This window comes from Hylobates moloch, unplaced genomic scaffold (genome assembly GCF_009828535.3).
Source record: "Hylobates moloch isolate HMO894 unplaced genomic scaffold, HMol_V3 SCAFFOLD_17, whole genome shotgun sequence".
NCBI lineage: Eukaryota > Metazoa > Chordata > Mammalia > Primates > Hylobatidae > Hylobates > Hylobates moloch.
The window spans coordinates 38,139,473-38,156,792 of NW_026652292.1; the positions used below are offsets into that span (position 1 = coordinate 38,139,473).

Consider the following 17,320-nt stretch of genomic DNA (forward strand, 5'->3'; position numbering starts at 1 on the left):
GATGTTCACTTTTCTATATTACTCCACACTATGCTTCAAGAAAGCCTTTTAAGAGACAGAAATGTAGTGATAAGGACCAGAGTGCTTCCTAGAAACAGAAGTTTTTATTTACAATCTCTCCTTCCTAATTCCTTTAGTGCTCTGATGGTTCCTTCCCTACAGAGCTTGTGTCATCTCCACGGTTCATTCATCTAAAACTCCCTTACTGAGTGCTTATTCTATCCCTGTGTCAGGCTCTGCAGCTGCAATCGTGAATAAGACCTGGTCCTGGGCAGCTTTGAAACTGAGAAAAGAAACACGTAACCTATAATTACAACAGAGGGAGAGACATGCTAAGGGAATTAGGCACAAATTGTGATAATTCTGAAAATGGAGAACCCAACTTTTGGGGAGGAGAAAGCAGAAAAAATCTTACAGGAGGTGGCACTTACACAGACATAGGAAAAAAGAAAACATTTTGAGAACAGTGTGGGGTGGAGGTGTAGAGAGAAACAGACAGATAGACAGCTTTCCAAAGATGCACTCAGGAAACTACTTGTTGAGTGTTCCTGGAGTATGGACTGAGGGCAACAGCATATGGGAGGGGAGAAGGCAGGACCAGTTGTGATCAGCCTTGTGGGATTTCATCCTGAAAGACAGGAAGCCCCTGTAAAAAGTTTTCAGTGGAAAAGTAACAGTATGATTAGCTGGAAAGGTTGAAAGATGAAAGGCCGGGATATCAGTGAAAAGGCTTGAAGTAGTCCAAACAAGCAACAGTGAGAGTCTGAGCTAAAGCAGTGGGAATGGGAATGGAGAAGGGAGAAATCAAGAGGGTCTTTGGGGAAAATAATTCATAAGACTTGTTGCCCATCCTGATGTAGCTGCAGACCCACTCCAGAATTCTGGCTTTGGTGATGGAATATAAAGAAAGTTGGTTGGGGAAATTAATGAGCACTAGCGACGGCTACTTACTTGATCTGGAAAGGTGTTAAGTATGTGACAAACCACTGACATTTCTCCTGATACCACCTGTTCTCCCAACTTCAGTCCACTCTCCACTCTCATACTCCTCACACTGACAAGTGACCATTCCAGCTCAGCTGATTCCTTCCCAATTCTCAGAATTTCATTTCCAAACCTGTTTCCTACCCCTGGCACTCCTGACACAATGAACACTTCGAAGTGTCTAGGTAACAGGTAACTGTCAACCTCCTACTCAACTTGTTTTGCATCCCTAGCCTTCAAATGCTGAATCTGGTAAGATTTCCCATCCACCATGGGTAGAAAAGAAATAGCTGCATGACTTACTCTCACTTGGTTCAAAAGAAAACGAATGCCTAAGTAACATAAGCATTTTCAAGAGTGTACTTTTGAGCTAGAATGCCCTGCAAGTTAAGAATACATTTGTCCACTAGAGGTCACCAGATGCCTAAGGATTCCGTTGTTCAAGGGCTGTCTCCCCATTACTCTCAATGCACACAATGCCTTCTGAGTTTTTAACCTACTCCTAGTACCTGGCTAGGTCCCCACAATTCTATTCCCCCAAATTCAACTCCACTGCAGCCTTCCCATCTCACCTCATGGCAGGCTCACCTTACAGATCCTCAGCCCAAAACTAACGCAGCGATCTTCGACTTCTCTCACAAACTCCACATTGAATCTATCAGGAAATCCTGATTCCACCTTCAAAGCCTATTCAGAATCTGGCCATTTCTCACTCTCTCCTTGGTACTCTGCACTATCTTGCCAGGGTACTGCAAACCCTCCCTGCTTCCGCTCCCTCACAACATGGCAGCCAAAGCAAGCCATATAAAATGTAAGTCAGAACATATCACTGCTCTTGCTCACGCCCTTGTGATGGTACTTTCATTCAGAGTAAAATCAAAGGTCTCCAGAGTGCCCTGCAAGGTCCCATGTGATCAGATGCCCTTTGATGTCCCCAACCTCACTCCACCCATTCTCCTTTTGGCTCCCTTCTCTTCCTCTCCTGGCCTCACCATCCCTCCAACATACCCACATATCCCACCTGGTGCCTTTGCACTGGCCTTCCGCTATCTCAAACTCTTCTTCCAGACATCTGCATGGCTCACTCCCTCACTTCCTTCAAGTCTCTGGTCAAATGTCACCTCAGGGAGTCCCATCCTGATCGCCCAATTTAATATTAAAACCTGCCCCTCCACTTTCACACTCCCAATTCCCCATTACTTTTTTTTTTCCTTTTCCAAGGCACATATAACTTAACATATTGGAAAGTTTACTTATTTGTTATGTTACTATTATAGTCCATCTACAGCATTTGGTCCATTAAGCAGAAATCTTGGTCTGTTTTATTTACTATTGTTTTCTAAGCTGAACATTTGTTAAATTGATTTATTGCTCAATTCCACTGTCCCCCTCCTCACTGGCTCTTCTCTAATAGTAGTGAAAACCTCCAAGTCATTACACTGGATATTTACTGTTTGTCCCTCTGGATCCGTTCTCCAACCTCCAGCCTGCTCTGGACCTCAGATGGCTGCCCTGTAGACTAAATTGAGGGGTCCGCTTGCCCTCTGGCTTCTGATCGGGTTCAGCCACTCTGACTGGGTTCACCCAATGGGAGGCACCATCAAGAGGATGTGGGTGAGGGGAAAATGTGGGCATTTATATTCCTCTGACTCTCTCCCTGAGAAGTTACAGCCTATTGTATAACCCCCTCCATAAAGCTTTCTTCCAGATCCTAGTAACAGCTCCCTCCCCTCACTCCTTCAGACCTGGGGCTGGTAACAGCACCCCTCCATTACAAACTCCAGGGTTCTTTATTACTCATTTTTCCTTCAGCCCTGACCATTCCACTGAAAAGGCTCCCTTTGGTAAACTCCTCAACTACTCAGAAAATTCAATTACGTTTGATATCCTCTGGGGCCCAGACTAATAAAGTTGTAATGAAATAATTCATGAAGGTAGATATGATCCATTTTACTTTCTGTAGTTTTAAATATCTGAAACGCCTACAGGCCCATAGTAAAGCCAGAATATAGTTGGACATTGATTGACTTGGGAATTTTTCTAACTACTCTCTTCTGTATCTCTTTGGCTTTTCAACCCATTACCCATTTTAAGTTGGCTCTATTTGGAGATCACGTCTCTTTATTCATCTATGTTAGCTGTGAGAATCATTGTTTATATGGGCTTTGCTTTGTTTTTAGACTAGTATCCTGGCATAGCAATCAAGCAGTGCATAAGACGCTAGCCCCAGGTGCACTGCCTGACCAGTTCTTCAGGTCTTGAAAATGCTGTCAGCTTACAATGAGAGTGTTTCTTGCCACATACTTTACAACCCAAATTTGGCAAGTGTATATCTTACCTATTATCAGACATTGATGATAAAAAATTAGTAAGACAAGTCCCTTACCTATAAAGGCTTACAAGATAAAGAAAAATAGATGTGATCTTTTGCAAATGGGGAACATATCATTTCTAATAGAGATATGTATATTAAACCATCTTATAGCTCTTTAATATTAAAGACAATGCTGATAAGACCTTCAAAAAGATTGGTGCTTTCCTTTAGTAGCCAACATTTTTTAGCATACTAAAGAGAGATGTGATCTTTTTCCTGCATCACAACAAACCTGGGTTTCAAACATTTTGGTGACTAGAAAAAGTCTAAGGCCAAAAATTCATTAATGAGACAAATTATTATAAAGCAAAAAGATACTGCATCGGAGACAATGTTCTGGAAATATTTTCATGTTCTGAATCTGAAATTTAATTTGCTGATTTTCTGAAATCTCATTAATTGGCAATTTTTGTCAAAATAAGATAAATAAAAATAAAGTTGGGATCACTTACCAAGTTGTATTTCTTTTGTTTACTTTTCATTTTAGACATACTTAAATCTGGATTCGATAATTATATTTAATATATCAAGAGTACCAAAAACAAAATACTTCATTTAAATATAAGGCTAATTTATGACATACAGTAATTTCCCCCTCCCCCGCCCAATCTGCAGTTTCATTTTCTGTGGTTTCAATTACCCAGTCAACTGCAGTCCACAAATATTAAATGGAAAATTCCAGACATATAAAATTCATAAGTTTTAAGTTGTGCACCATTCTGAGTAACGCGATGAGCTATCATCATCCTACTCCATCCTGCCCGGGATGTGAATCCTCCCTTTGTCCAGCATATCTACACTATATATACTACTCTCCTGTTCTTCATTTAGTAGCCATGATGGTGATCAGATGGATTGCTGCAGTATTTGCTGTGCTTGTGTTCAAGTAGTCCCTATCTTACTTAATAATGGCCCCAAAGCACAAGAGTAGTGGTGCAGGCAACTTGCATATGCCAGAACGAGGCCGTAAAGTGCTTCCTTTAAGTGAAAGATCTAAGTAAGAATGAATCTTTTATCCATTAAATTTCAAAGAAAGAGAAAGTATGTGCTAGTTTTGCTGTCATATCTCAAACTGCAAAAGTTATAGCCACAGAGCATAATAAGAGCTTAGTAAAGACGGAAAAGACATTAAATTTGTGGGTGGAAGACAAACAGAAATACATTCCCATTGACAGCAATTGGGTTGAGTATTAGCCATGATTTCAGAACATATCCCCCTCGAATAAGGGAGGACTTCTGTAGTTACATGAGACAAATGGAATCTTTCATGAGCTGAGCACAGAAGTTCAAGTATACATCCCAGGAATTGGTTAGCCATTCCCAGACAAAATAACTAAATCCTAGGGAATGCCCATAATCAGCTCATGGCCTACATCTGATTATTAACTCCTTCAGAGCTGAAGCTTCCTCAACAAAGAACAAGGGCACAGCAGAGGGGTCACTGCCTTTATCTCGAGGTTCAAAGTCATTGGTACAGAACCAGACATTTTAGAGTGATAGACTGACCATTGGGCTCTCAAAAAACTATTATACCTGACAAGTATAGTAAAATATATATATATATACACACACATAAGTAATTATAGGTGTAGGTACATATGTATAATCAGATTTCTTAGCCTTTGACATAACAGCATCCATTCTGCATCAAGAATTTTATACTGATCTGCAGTATCCCTTATAAGCATAAAGCTATCTGGAAAACTGAAAGTGCTGATAATCAAAAGTATGTATAATCAAGTCAAATTAAAGGGCATAAGATATGTTTAAGAGTTATCAGTTGTCATAAACAAGTTACTTCTCTATTTTCAGATGATCTGAAAAGTCAGTTAAACAAGGGACAGATGATTTCTACAATCCCATTCTCCTCCGACACACAGTAACTCTGAGACTCAGACTTATAGGCTCAGGACAGTAGGGAATACATAACTACTGTAAATAAAGGAGATTGGTAATGTAATATATATATATATCTCAAAGATAAGTAAAATTCAGCATACAAAGAAAGGCTAAAAGCCTCTAAAGGAACTCAAAAAGGGGCAAGATCAATAAAGACTAGAAAAGTTTCTGTAATTGGATAAGGATACTTTGAGGATATATAACTTAAGTCTAATCCTGAGAGATGTGGATAGACAGGAAAGAGGAGGGACAGTCTCCCAGAAGGAAACAGACTCAGAAAAGGAAAAATGAGCACAAAAGTAGCATCAGTTTTATTTCCTAAATAACCTACACTATTTATTCTAAACTGATTTTATAATCGGCTAAAATGCCAATTGGGTGATTAAAAATGTAAAATCCTTAAAGTCTTTAATTGTTGAGAACTGATGACTTACCATTTTGTAAAAATAAAAATATGGCTTTTCCTAACATAGCTAAATGTACCTTAATGTGCATGCCATTATTAAAATGATGGCTTATTTCTGACCACCGTAATATGCAATCCTATTATCTTAAGTGCTGGCTGCATATCCACCTTCCAAGACCAGCCATGTTTTTGTGATTAACGGTATCCCTTTACTTATGATCTAGAATGATGGCATTGCTAAAAGAAAGGGCTTTAAACAGATTTCAAATTGATGCCCACTTTGCTTTATAAGTGATCTAATAAATAACATAAAACAATACCTTTAAATTTTAAAATGCAAGACTTAATTTGAAGATATATATTCTAACTTCAATATATTTTAAGTTTAGAAAAATAAAAACACATCACATTAAGATATAAAGTCTTAATTTATATCTTTATACTAGATGAAGCAAGTCTGTTTTACTTATGAAGGATGGTACCAAAAACATTTGGATAAATGTGACCACCCCTCTTGACCTTGTTAAACATTAGATTTTGATGCTTGGACATATTGCTCATGTGAATAGGAGAAAACTTCATTTCATTGATAAAGTCTGTTTAAATATTGAGAATTGGCATTTCTCTCCAGCCAATTGTTTTTAAAATGCACACATACCCTGCATTGTTGCTGACTGCAGTTAGTCCTTTTACTCCAATTTTCAGTAACGCATCTATAAGATTCTCTGGAATTCCACATAGCCCAAAACCTATATTAAGACCAAAAAATAAACAATTTGTAAAGGGGGTAACAATGTTCTTTCAGAGAAGTGTGTGTTATTCTTTTTAAGACAGAAATAAAACAAAGCACATTATTAGATCTACTAAGCAAAATACAGATATATCTCAGCAGCTAAGTAAATGGTCATATAGCTGTATCCAAATGTTTTGCACCATTATATCACATATCACCGCCCAGTCTTTGAACCACAAGTATAAGGCCAAGTGCAACCAGTTTATATGGCTACTCATTGCTCAGTTTGCACTTAACTATATATCTATTGTTTTCCTGCTTTGTAAATCAGTTTTTCTATAACTTTTTCAAGAATGTTTATATGTCTGAGTAGATTTTGCATAGTTGGAAGCCTAAGCCGAAAACTGTCATTTCTTTATATTTTCCATGATTACTCAAATTGTATTGGGTTTAAAATGAACATTCAATGACTTACTTGAATGAGTGGGGATCAATCCTAAAAATAATCCTTGATATTATTTATCAGAAGCAGGCAGCAAGTTGGGTGCGGGTGGCTCACTCCTGTAATCCCAGCGCTTTGGGAGGCCAAGGTGGGCAGATCACTAGAGGTCAGGAGTTTGGAACCAGACTGGCCAACATGGGGAAACCCATCTCATTTTTTAAGTGTCTCTAGGACACTTAATGTATTTTATAAAAATACAAAAATTAGCCAGGAATGATGGCGGGTGCCTGTAATCCCAGCTACTTGGGAGGCTAAGGCAGGAGAATCGCTTGAACCTGAGAGGCAGAGGTTGCAGTAAACTGAGATCGCACCACTGCACTCCAGCCTGGGCGACAAAGTGAAACTCCCTCTTGAGATTCCAAACAAGAAGCAGTAACAGAATTGGTAGTGGGGGAGGTCAATACATGTCTATGGGGTCTCTGAAGGTGTAAGCTTATGAGATTAATGCAAAATTTTAAGTTAAAAAACTGGGATCTAGGGATTTTTTTCAAAGCTATTAATAAAACATGACTACTTTGAAGCTTCAGTTTTTCAAAACAGAAACACACAAATACACATACACACACACACACACACGCACACAGAGAAAGTAAAATATTAAATGCTAAACCTTGCTAAACTTTTAGGAAGGAGACACTAATAAAATAGATGATACTATAATATGTACAATAAATAATGCATAATAAAATAATTATCATTTTTATACATCTTTGTCATTGTGATTTGCCTCCTTCATTTAAAAATATAAGGACATTACCATAATATGTAAACAGAGTTAGTACTCACCACCAACCAAAACCGTGGCACCATCAGGGATGTCTTTTACAGCTTCTACTGGATCTGTATAAAACTTGGTATGGCAATAAGCACTGGTGGAAAAGGAACAAACACATCCCTAAAATATTAAAAAAAAAATTGATAATCATTTGGAGATACAGTTTTACTTTATGTGTGTAGCAATTTATTCAATTGATAGACAAATGATAATTTCATTATCCCCTTTACATACACACGTTTTTAATTGCCAGGTAATAACTATATAATATATATATTTATACAGGTAATACATGTATGTATTTACGGCATACATGGTGTTTTTATATGTATAGTAGACCCCACTTATCCACAGTTTCCCTTTCTGAGGTCTGTCACCCCGGGCAAGTACGGTACAATAAGATTTGAGAGAGAGAATGCATTCTTATAACTTTTATTACAGTATATTGTTAAAACTGTTCTATTATTAGTTATTGTGACTAATGTCTCATAGTCTAATTTGTAAATTAAAATGAATGATACACACATGTAGGAAAAACAACTTATATAGGGTTTGGTACTACCCACAGGTCAGGCAGCCACTGGGGTTCTGGAAATATTCCCCTCGGATAAGGGAGGATACTATATACATTGTTGAACAGCTAAATCAAGCTATTTATAAATGCACACACTTTTTTGTGGTAAAAACACTTAAAAATCTCTAAGCAATTTTCTAGTATACAATATATTATAAACCATAGTCACCATGGTGTTCAACAGATCTCTTGAATTTATTCCTCCTAAATAAAATTATGTATCCTTTGACCAACATCTCACCAACCCCTCACCCCCAGCCTCCATAACCACCATTTCACCTTTCTGTCTGTGATACTATCCCCCTCTTTAAAAGCCTGGAGCTTTAAGTGACTCATACTTAAAAGTAGGATGGATATTTTATCCACAGATGATCACTTAAGTCCCCTTGTAACAGTTGTCTTCTATTACATAAGGGATAGTTCTAACTCCATTTGTGGTCACCCAAAAGAATGAAAGTAGAAAGAAAAGTCCATATACTGGAATTCAAATTCATAGCAATGGTGTCATCAAGCATCAGTTTCTGGTAACCCAATCTTCCATTAATCAACAAGTATTTACTGTAAACATACCATGTGCCAAGTCCTGTACTATTTATTCCAACACAGTTAAGTATTAAGACATGAGCACTGCTCTCTAAGAAATTAAAGCCAATATGAACAAAACACATACCTACAGAGTTGGGCCCCAGGTTCAATCTTAAATGTCAAAGAATGCCTCCTAGAGGGACAAGAACACCTTACAAAACAACTCATCCTCCTATGGGGCTTAAGGCTTATGGAGGCTATATAAAAGGAACAAACCATTATCTACAAGGAAGCTAAGTCTAGCCTTACCACAGTGTACTATTTGGTCCCAAATGAGTCACCTAGTGAATATTCATGAGCAATCAGTTGTAAACTTTTCCCTTTCCCCTACATCATCCACACTATGCACAAAAAAAAACAAGAAAGCAGATTCTGTAGCAATCATTCATACTCAATATCACCTCTCCTTTATTCTCACTATACAGTCAGCCTAAAAAGAAAGAATAACATCTGAATCCTGGTATACTGCCACCTTAACATGCCAGTTATGAGCTCACATCCACTGCCTAACAGTCTCCCAGACAGACACAACCTGAAGTGGTCAAGGTGAGCGCTTAAATGTCTATCATTCTTTTCTTCCTCTAAAAATAAGCCAGCACACTGCTCAAACCCTGAGAAATAGGTCTAGGCAGAGATACAAAGGGCTCGAACCACAAAGAGTTTTCCCTCTTTCCTATCCTCAAGTAGCAAGTATTCATCTGCTTCTGTTTTAAACATATATTTTTTAATATATTGGAAATTACAAGTGTGATAGCCTGAATAAACAGGCCAACAGAAGGATCGTAAGATAAAGTTGAGGATATCTCCTAGAGACACTTAAAAAATGCAGATATCTAATCCAACCAATTCATTTCACAGGTCAAATTTTTGAAGCTTAGAAGGATCTTGTAATTTACCCAAAACTGTGTTAAAACAAGACCAGATCCAAGGTTTTATTTGGCCTTCTAGCTCAGGGCCTTTCTACTACAATATGCTTCTCACCATGTTTTTTGAAAACTCTCATATTCCACTTCTCGTGTATTGATACAAAACAAATCTTTGTGAGTATTCTATTTCTTCCTGTATAACTCTGCTGTCATTATCTCCGCCCAAAAGTGAAGAGTCAGCCCCTTATAGCTGGAAGGGGAAGAAAATTAAAGAGTTCATCCACAGCTCAACAGTCTGTGCGGTAAGATCACCCTAACTATTTCAATATGCTGAGAAACACAAATCCCACATAGAGAGGAAGTTGGAAGAAAACTCATTTCCCCTATATACCTATAGAGGCTTTTTAGATTCAGGTATCCATTCCCTCAAGCATTTATCCTTTGAGTTACAATCCAAATACACTTGAAGTTATTTTTAAATTTACAGTTAAGTTGTTATTGACTATAGTCACCCTATCGTGCTATCAAACAGTAGGTCTTATTCATTCTTTCTATTTTTTGGTACCCATTAACCATCACTACCTCTCCCCTGCCCACAAATAAAAGTATATAACCATAGGCTTGTCAAGAATTCTATTCTTTTGTTTCATCTGATAGTTTTCACTACAGTTAGAAATTACCAAAGAGCTTGCCACACTCTCTGCAAAAAAATATACCTCAAAAGTATTTTAGAGAAGACATGTTTACCCAGATAATCAAAAGTTAAAAGCATAAAGTGAAGATGTTTTCCAGGTAATCTGAGAAGGGCTCAAGACAATGAAGAACCTGCAGGTACTCGTTTTTTTCATTATTCATATATTCAGTTAACAATATTTGTTGACATTTGATATCTATTTACTAAGAGGTCAACCTGTACTACAACAGATTCTATCCTAAGAAACCCTAACATCTAGTTTAGGAGATAGTGTGGCATAATAGATCATGCTCTTGGGATCAAAAAATACCCTTGCTTCAAATTCCAATTCTGCCACAGTTGTATGAATCTAGGAAAATTACTTAACCACTGCATCTCTTTTTCATGGGGGGAGAGGGTATTTTAAGTTTACAAAAAGATGATAATTCTTTTCTAGGAATGTAGTAAGGATCAAATGATGTTATATACATAAGCCTTGTTGCAGGACTATAGAAGATACCCAGGGGATACTAGCTTCCTTTCGAAAATGCAAACTTTTCTTCATTCTCCACTAGGGCAGTAAGATCAACTTGTCATTTATTGGAGTTTAGTTTTAATTTTAATTGTATATAAATGTATATATCTATGCAGGTAATAAATGTATATATTTATGGCATACATGGTGTTTTTATATGTACTGTAGACCCCTCCCCCCCGCTTACCCACAGTTTCCCTTTCTGAGGTTATGTACATATATAACATATTCTGATGTTATATAGAGAAGCCCTGTACCTGGACTATAGAAGATACTCAGGGGATGTTAGCTTCCTTTGGAAAATGCAAACTTTCCTTCATTCTCTACCAGGGCAGTAAGACCAACTTGTCATTTATTGGAGTTTAGTTTTAATTTTTAACCACCTCACTCTACCCTATACACACACTCCACTGATTTTACAAAGAATGTTTTTAAACACAATTCGTACTGTAGCAAATTAACCCAGGTGATCTTTGTTGAAGGTTTTCAAAAATACATAGGTCTTAGCTTTAAGATTACTTTAACATGAGGTGATATTTATTTTGTCACCTTACAGTTAAATAAATGACAAGGAACAGCTGATATTGTCCAAGTAAGTATCAGAGTTTGAGAAACAAAAGTGGGGAGAAGTTATATGGAGAGAAGTAAAGAGATACACGTTACAAGGAAAAGGCAGTAATATGTGAGTGGATACACTCACAGACCTGCAGAGCATGGCGTCACTGCCAAGAGGTAGTGATGTGTGTGAAAACACTTTAGCTGTTCAGAAGTGGACAGGTGTCTACCAAAGGTAGAATTTTCACCTTGAACCAAACACTGCCAATTATGCACATGTAACAAGAATAAATCTCAAGCAGCTCACAGAGAGTTACAGCACTAGGCAATTCTCTACAGCAGTGGTGTGCATTGTTATTGAGGGAACATACATGTTCTCCTCCAATGCTGGAGGGATACTCAGTCCTCCAAAGGGGCACAGATGAAGGAGTAATTCATTCTACCTGGTGGACTAGAAAACCAGAGTTTGCCAGGTGTTAAATACTTGTCAGGACAGTGATTCCAAACAAGGGAGCCACATGAGTAAGAGTTCAGGGATATGAAAAGGCTGTGTGGTTACAGACACGCGGAATCAGGTCTCATGGAGAGAGGTTCATGAAGATCAGGCTGGAGAAGCAGACTGAGGCAGTTTGTAAAAACCTTACAGACCGCACTGCACAGTTTCTTTTTTCTTTTCTTTTCAATTTTTTTATTTCCATAGGTTTTTGGGGAACAAGTAGTATTTGGTTATATGAGTAAGTTCTTTAGTGATGATTTGTGACTTGATCATTCAATGAGGAAGGGACAGCAAAGCTTTTGAAACAGATGTCACAACTCAAAGGAAGCCTGAATTAAGAAAGTGGTATGAAAACTCATTATTTCTTTCCTTCACCAATTTGTACCAACTATACAAAACATTGAGGCTACAAAGTTAAAATAAATATTAAAAATAAAACACAGACATAGTCCCTGCTATAATGAAACTTACAAACTAGCAAAGATAGTAGTCATTAAATAATTAAAAAATTTTAAACACAATCATAGTATTTAATTGGGGAGCTATAGGGAAGAAACAGTTGCTGAGAAAGAATGCCAGGGACAGCACTGAGGAGCATTTCAGAAAGAGGCACACATATGACACTTGGTGATCAATTGGAAGGGCAGCAAGGAGAAGAGAAGATGGTTCCAGGATTTCCAGCTTATATACTGGATGGATACTGGTGCTGTTAAGCAAAGTGAAAGAAGAACAAAACAAGGAATGGGAAAGCCACTTTATGGCTAGTTTGCTTTGGATCAGAAAGAGCTTTAAGCACCAACTGACATCCAAGTGAAGTTCGCCAGTTGCACCAGAAGGACTGCAGCTCAGGAGAGTCTGAGGTTGGAAAGAGATTTCGGAAAAGACAGCGTCAAGGATGAATGGTGGGTAAAGTGTTAGTGGTACTCTTATAACCTTTTTTCCCACTAATAATTTTCTATAGTGAAAATAGTATTAAATGCTCCACACTGCCCCTCAGTAGTAATGAAGAAAAGAAGATACCTTCCAATAGTCTATTTTCAGCTAAGTCCATGCCAGATAACTCTGAAAGGGGCAGTCAGTCTCCAGACCAGCAGCATCAACATCGCCTGGAACTTATCAATGCAAAGTTTAGGGCCCCACCCAGGACCTATTAAATTAGAAATTCTGGGGGTGGGTACAGCAATCTGTTTTAGAAAACCTGCAGGTAATGCTGATGCACTCTCAGGTCTGAGAGACACTGGGCTTGCCCATCATAAAAATTTTAAACATTTAAGAAAATAACTATCTCATTTTAGCTGTTAGTTATGTTTAGTGGAAAAACTCAAGGTTTCTGTTTGCCTGGAGGGTTCTCTCATCCGTACGTTAAACATGTGTAGAATATCTCATCTATGCAGAGTAGTGTGTTTGTTGAGGGAGACTAAGTGTAAGGCATAAATATGGTCTCTGCCATCGGGGAACTGTCATCTGGTTGAGGAGACAATATACACACCTGAAAAGTTAAACAAGTAGATAAGTGGTACAGTTCAACAGAAGCAGCAGGTGAGGATTTAAAGTGCTAAACAATAAGGGCACTAAGAGCCACAAGCTAGGGGAATAGTGGAAGGCAGGAGTTAGACCTATGATAATCAAGCCCGACACGGCTAAGTTTGAACTCTGTATGAACTTTTAATGAGATATAGCAGAACCCCTTATTTGCATCTCGTCCCTCTAAGAAGAGGTTTGCTGAGCTTCGGAAATGGTTTAATGATATACTCAAGATGGAAAAGACTTGAAGTGAGTAAATTACAGTTGGGCAAATAAGTAACCGTCCAAAGAAGGAACGTTCTTGACCTCGGCCCAAGGGTATCGCTGTGCTCTGGTTTGCATTAGCTTCAGCACCACTGCAATCTCACTGAAGGTCAAGTTCCCTTTTAATAATGCTTTATATATCCAAGTCTATCTGCAGTTATAAAAATGCTTCCTAAGAGGCATTTAAGAGTAAAATGGGGCCAGGCGCGGTGGCTTAAGCTTGTAATCCCAGCACTTTCGGAGGCCGAGGCGGATGGATCACGAGGTCAGGAGATCGAGACCACGGTGAAACCCCGTCTCTACTAAAAATACAAAAAAAAATTAGCCGGGCGTGTTGGCGGGCGCCTGTAGTCCCAGCTACTCGAAGAGGCTGAGGCAGGAGAATGGCGTGAACCCAGGAGGCGGAGCTTGCAGTGAGCCGAGATCGCGCCACTGCACTCCAGCCTGGGTGACAAAGCGAGACTCCGTCTCAAAAAAAAAAAAAAAAGAGTAAAATAGCCCGGTTCTGAATCATTCCCTGGCACCTACCGAAGGAGCTCAGTGGCTCCTTTGTCTTCTCAGCCGTCAGGAATTGGATGCAGGAAAGAGCAATGGGGCCAGGCAGGCACGCTTCAGGAGTAAGTACCGTGTGCATGGCACGCTGTCAACCTCAGACCTATTATTGGATACCAAGGAAGAGGCTCCCTCGATTGACACGGCGGGGATAAAGCTACCCTCCTGGACCTGGCGCTCTGGTCCTGTAATTCGCTCCTAGGGCTCCAGACAGGGGTGCGCTTACAAGCGAGGACAGTGCATAGGGCAAAACCACAAGTCAGTCCACGGTGGGAATGCCTCCAGATACCACTCTGTGGAGAGTTGGCAGTGGGGCACAGAAAGGATTTCAAAGGGCTCTGAAAATCGAAAGCCCCTAACCCGGATACGAGGGGCCTCGAGAGAAAGGTTTGTCCGCCCCTGCAGCCCAGGCGCGAGCCAGGGACACACCTCGGATGGTTTCCCAGCTTGGCCGGCAAGATGCCCTGGCGAGCGCTCCAGTCTGCGGGGCAGCAGAGCCAAATAGGGAGGAGAGGATGGGAGCGGCATTCCACACCCGCCGCACCCGGCATCCAGCCCCGGTGAACTCGAGCAGAGCCATGGCTAACCCAGCCTCAGGTTCTGGGCCTCTAGAGGTTCCTCTGCCCAGAGATCCAACATCGGGGGCGCAAACCTACCCGCTGTTGCCTCACTCCTAAACCTCCATACACTGGGGCCCTCCTCCCCCCGTTCAGACCCTCAAAGAGTCCCTTTCCAAGGGCGGGTGCCAGGAGGGACGCCGGCGAGCGCCAAAGGGCTCGGGAGTGCTGCCAGGAGTCCTCCCGCCCCTTCTCAGCCTCTCCGCGCCCTTCTTTACAGCGTCTCGCTCCATCAGGGAAGCGACTGCAGAACCAAGCAAAGGCGACCATCCGAGGAGCCGGCGAGGCCAGGAACGCGTAGCCGCGTGTCCCTGACCAGGGCACCGCGCCACGGATGCCAGATCCTAGGCTGAAGAGAGCGGGTAGGGGCAGAGGAGAAAACGCGGGCACCAATCAGGGTTTGGTCCACGTTCTTCCTGCCCATGGCCTTCCTCTTCCCCCGCACTTTACCTTGTACCAGGTTCCCCCAGATCCGCGGGCAGAGGCGCAGAGCCGAAGCCCGGAGGAGAGGAGTTTGAGAGCCGCCATCTTCAGGCGGTGAGGCAGGAGAAGGCTGCGGGCTGGAGCGCGCGTTTGAGCGTCGGTGCGCGCTGTCCCGGGCGCCGCCGAGTCACTGCGAAGGAAAGCGGGGCGGGCTGGAGGCTCGACAGCGCGTCGATGACGTCCTCCCGGCCTTTCCAGCCACACGCCACCGGCGCGCTGCTGGCTGCTGCTTTTAAAAGAAGTGAGGCGGGGCGGGGCCCCGGCGGGGAGAAGGGGCTCTGCGCAGCCGGGGCGGATCGCGGGGAAGTTCCTCTCAGCGCCCCAGGTGTCTGGGCGTGTGCAGCTGTGTTGGCGCGCACTTGCCGCTGCAGCCCTTCTGTCAGCCCTTTATCTTCGATGGGGCGCTGGTGGCCGCCTGCCCCTAGGTTGTGGATGAGTCTTGGCCTAGAGTTCAGGGCCCTCCGGCCGCGGGAGGATCTTCCGCCAAGCTTGTTGTTTTTCCAAGTCAGTGCCTGGCGTGTGTGTGGGCTGCATAGGGGCACCCCTCGAGGCCCCCTTCTCTTCTCCCGCCTGGACTGCGTTCACGTTTCTAACATTTCTCAGCCCCTTCTCCCCACACCTGGCCTTGGCTTACATAGAGTAAGTTTGCTGTGAGCACCTGCCTCGAACTCTCGGTCAAGAGGTGTGAGCAACAAGGCTTGCAGAGGAACAAGATTAAGACTGGACCTCTGTGACCTGAGTTTAGCACACCTTTTCTTCCCCATCATCCAAGTTTGCGAATTTCAGGCTCTTTCTCGCACTGGAGTCCCAGCAACCCCAGAGATTACTAAGAAGATGCAACCATAAAAGTAGTATATTGCTTTAACCTTAGGCAAGTTAGAGAACTTCCCTAAGCCTCAGTGTCCTCATCTGCAAATTAAGATTGCTTATAATACAACGTCATAACGTTTCTATGAGTTAATTCATACAAAGTTTATGGCCTTATTATGAGGAGTCAATAAATGTTAGGCATTATTATAAGTTTTTTCCATTGTATCAGTTCATTGACATGGCACGTACATATTCTCCAAGCCTTGTCTTTTGACCAACTCCTTGAGGACATGAGCCAAGACTGATTTCTCCAGAACTGTCTTTGCACTTAGCAGAGTGGAAAGACCAAGTGGAAGCTCAATAGCATTTTATTTGATTAAGGCCTGACCAAGTTCTGAGAATGTGATGTTAGTTTTGAACCAAAGCAAAGCACACAAAAATTAAATGAGATATTAGCTTCCTTAGCGAATACAGTAAGGTAATGAACAGTGAAGATCCAGTTCAAAGTTTGTGCATAAAAGCATTTGCCCTTTCATGGTATTCTTTTAACTCTGAACTTTTTTTTCCCTGTAAATATAATTTTAGTCAAAATCAGTTAAGGAGTAAGATACCAAGTTAGACTATTCAATTACGCTGGAGAAATTAACTTATTACTGGTTGGTATTTCAACACATTTTAAGAAGTTGGATTTGGGGGAAATTCAAGTACTATAACTAAAGTCCCCTAACTAGTGATAATTTAGCATATAGCAGCTGTTGTACCTTTACCTTACACAATGTGAAAAAAACTAGCATTCCAATTGAGTCTGCTTTTCCACTTTTGCCCATTCCAATTGGGTCTGCTTTTCCACTTTTGCCTTTCCACAGGGCACATGAAATGGAAAAACTGCATTGGCAACTTTGCCGGTGGTCATATGACTGACTCTTGGCTGGTCTCACTTTGTTGCTCTTGGCTGAGGAAGACACATTTTAAATGTTGCATGCTATGTGACTAAGTCTCCTGAGAAAATCACCCTCATTACTGTATGGTCAAAACACACTGTACTGTATTTTTGATGACTGTGACTTCATTTTATACTTTTTACATAATGTGTAAGTCTCTTCAACTTGAATA

At 40.9% G+C, this 17,320-nt stretch overlaps 1 protein-coding gene across 3 annotated transcripts in view; it reads right to left on the reverse strand.

The window, feature by feature from the left end:
* Positions 1-15,650, reverse strand: part of OXCT1 (3-oxoacid CoA-transferase 1) — a 141,473-nt gene extending 125,823 nt beyond the window's left edge. The window contains exons 1-3 of one of the 3 annotated variants that reach the window (XM_058430050.1): positions 15,365-15,650; positions 7,685-7,793; positions 6,322-6,412 (exon numbers count right to left, since the gene is read on the reverse strand). In XM_058430050.1, coding sequence (XP_058286033.1) covers positions 6,322-6,412; positions 7,685-7,793; positions 15,365-15,442 — 278 coding nt within the window. In that variant the 5' untranslated portion in view covers positions 15,443-15,650. Of the gene's footprint in view, positions 1-6,321; positions 6,413-7,684; positions 7,794-14,726; positions 14,841-15,364 lie in introns of those variants that run through there. The other 2 variants (XM_032136188.2, XM_032136189.2) reach the window with 2 other exon arrangements.
* Positions 15,651-17,320: the final 1,670 nt, after the last annotated feature.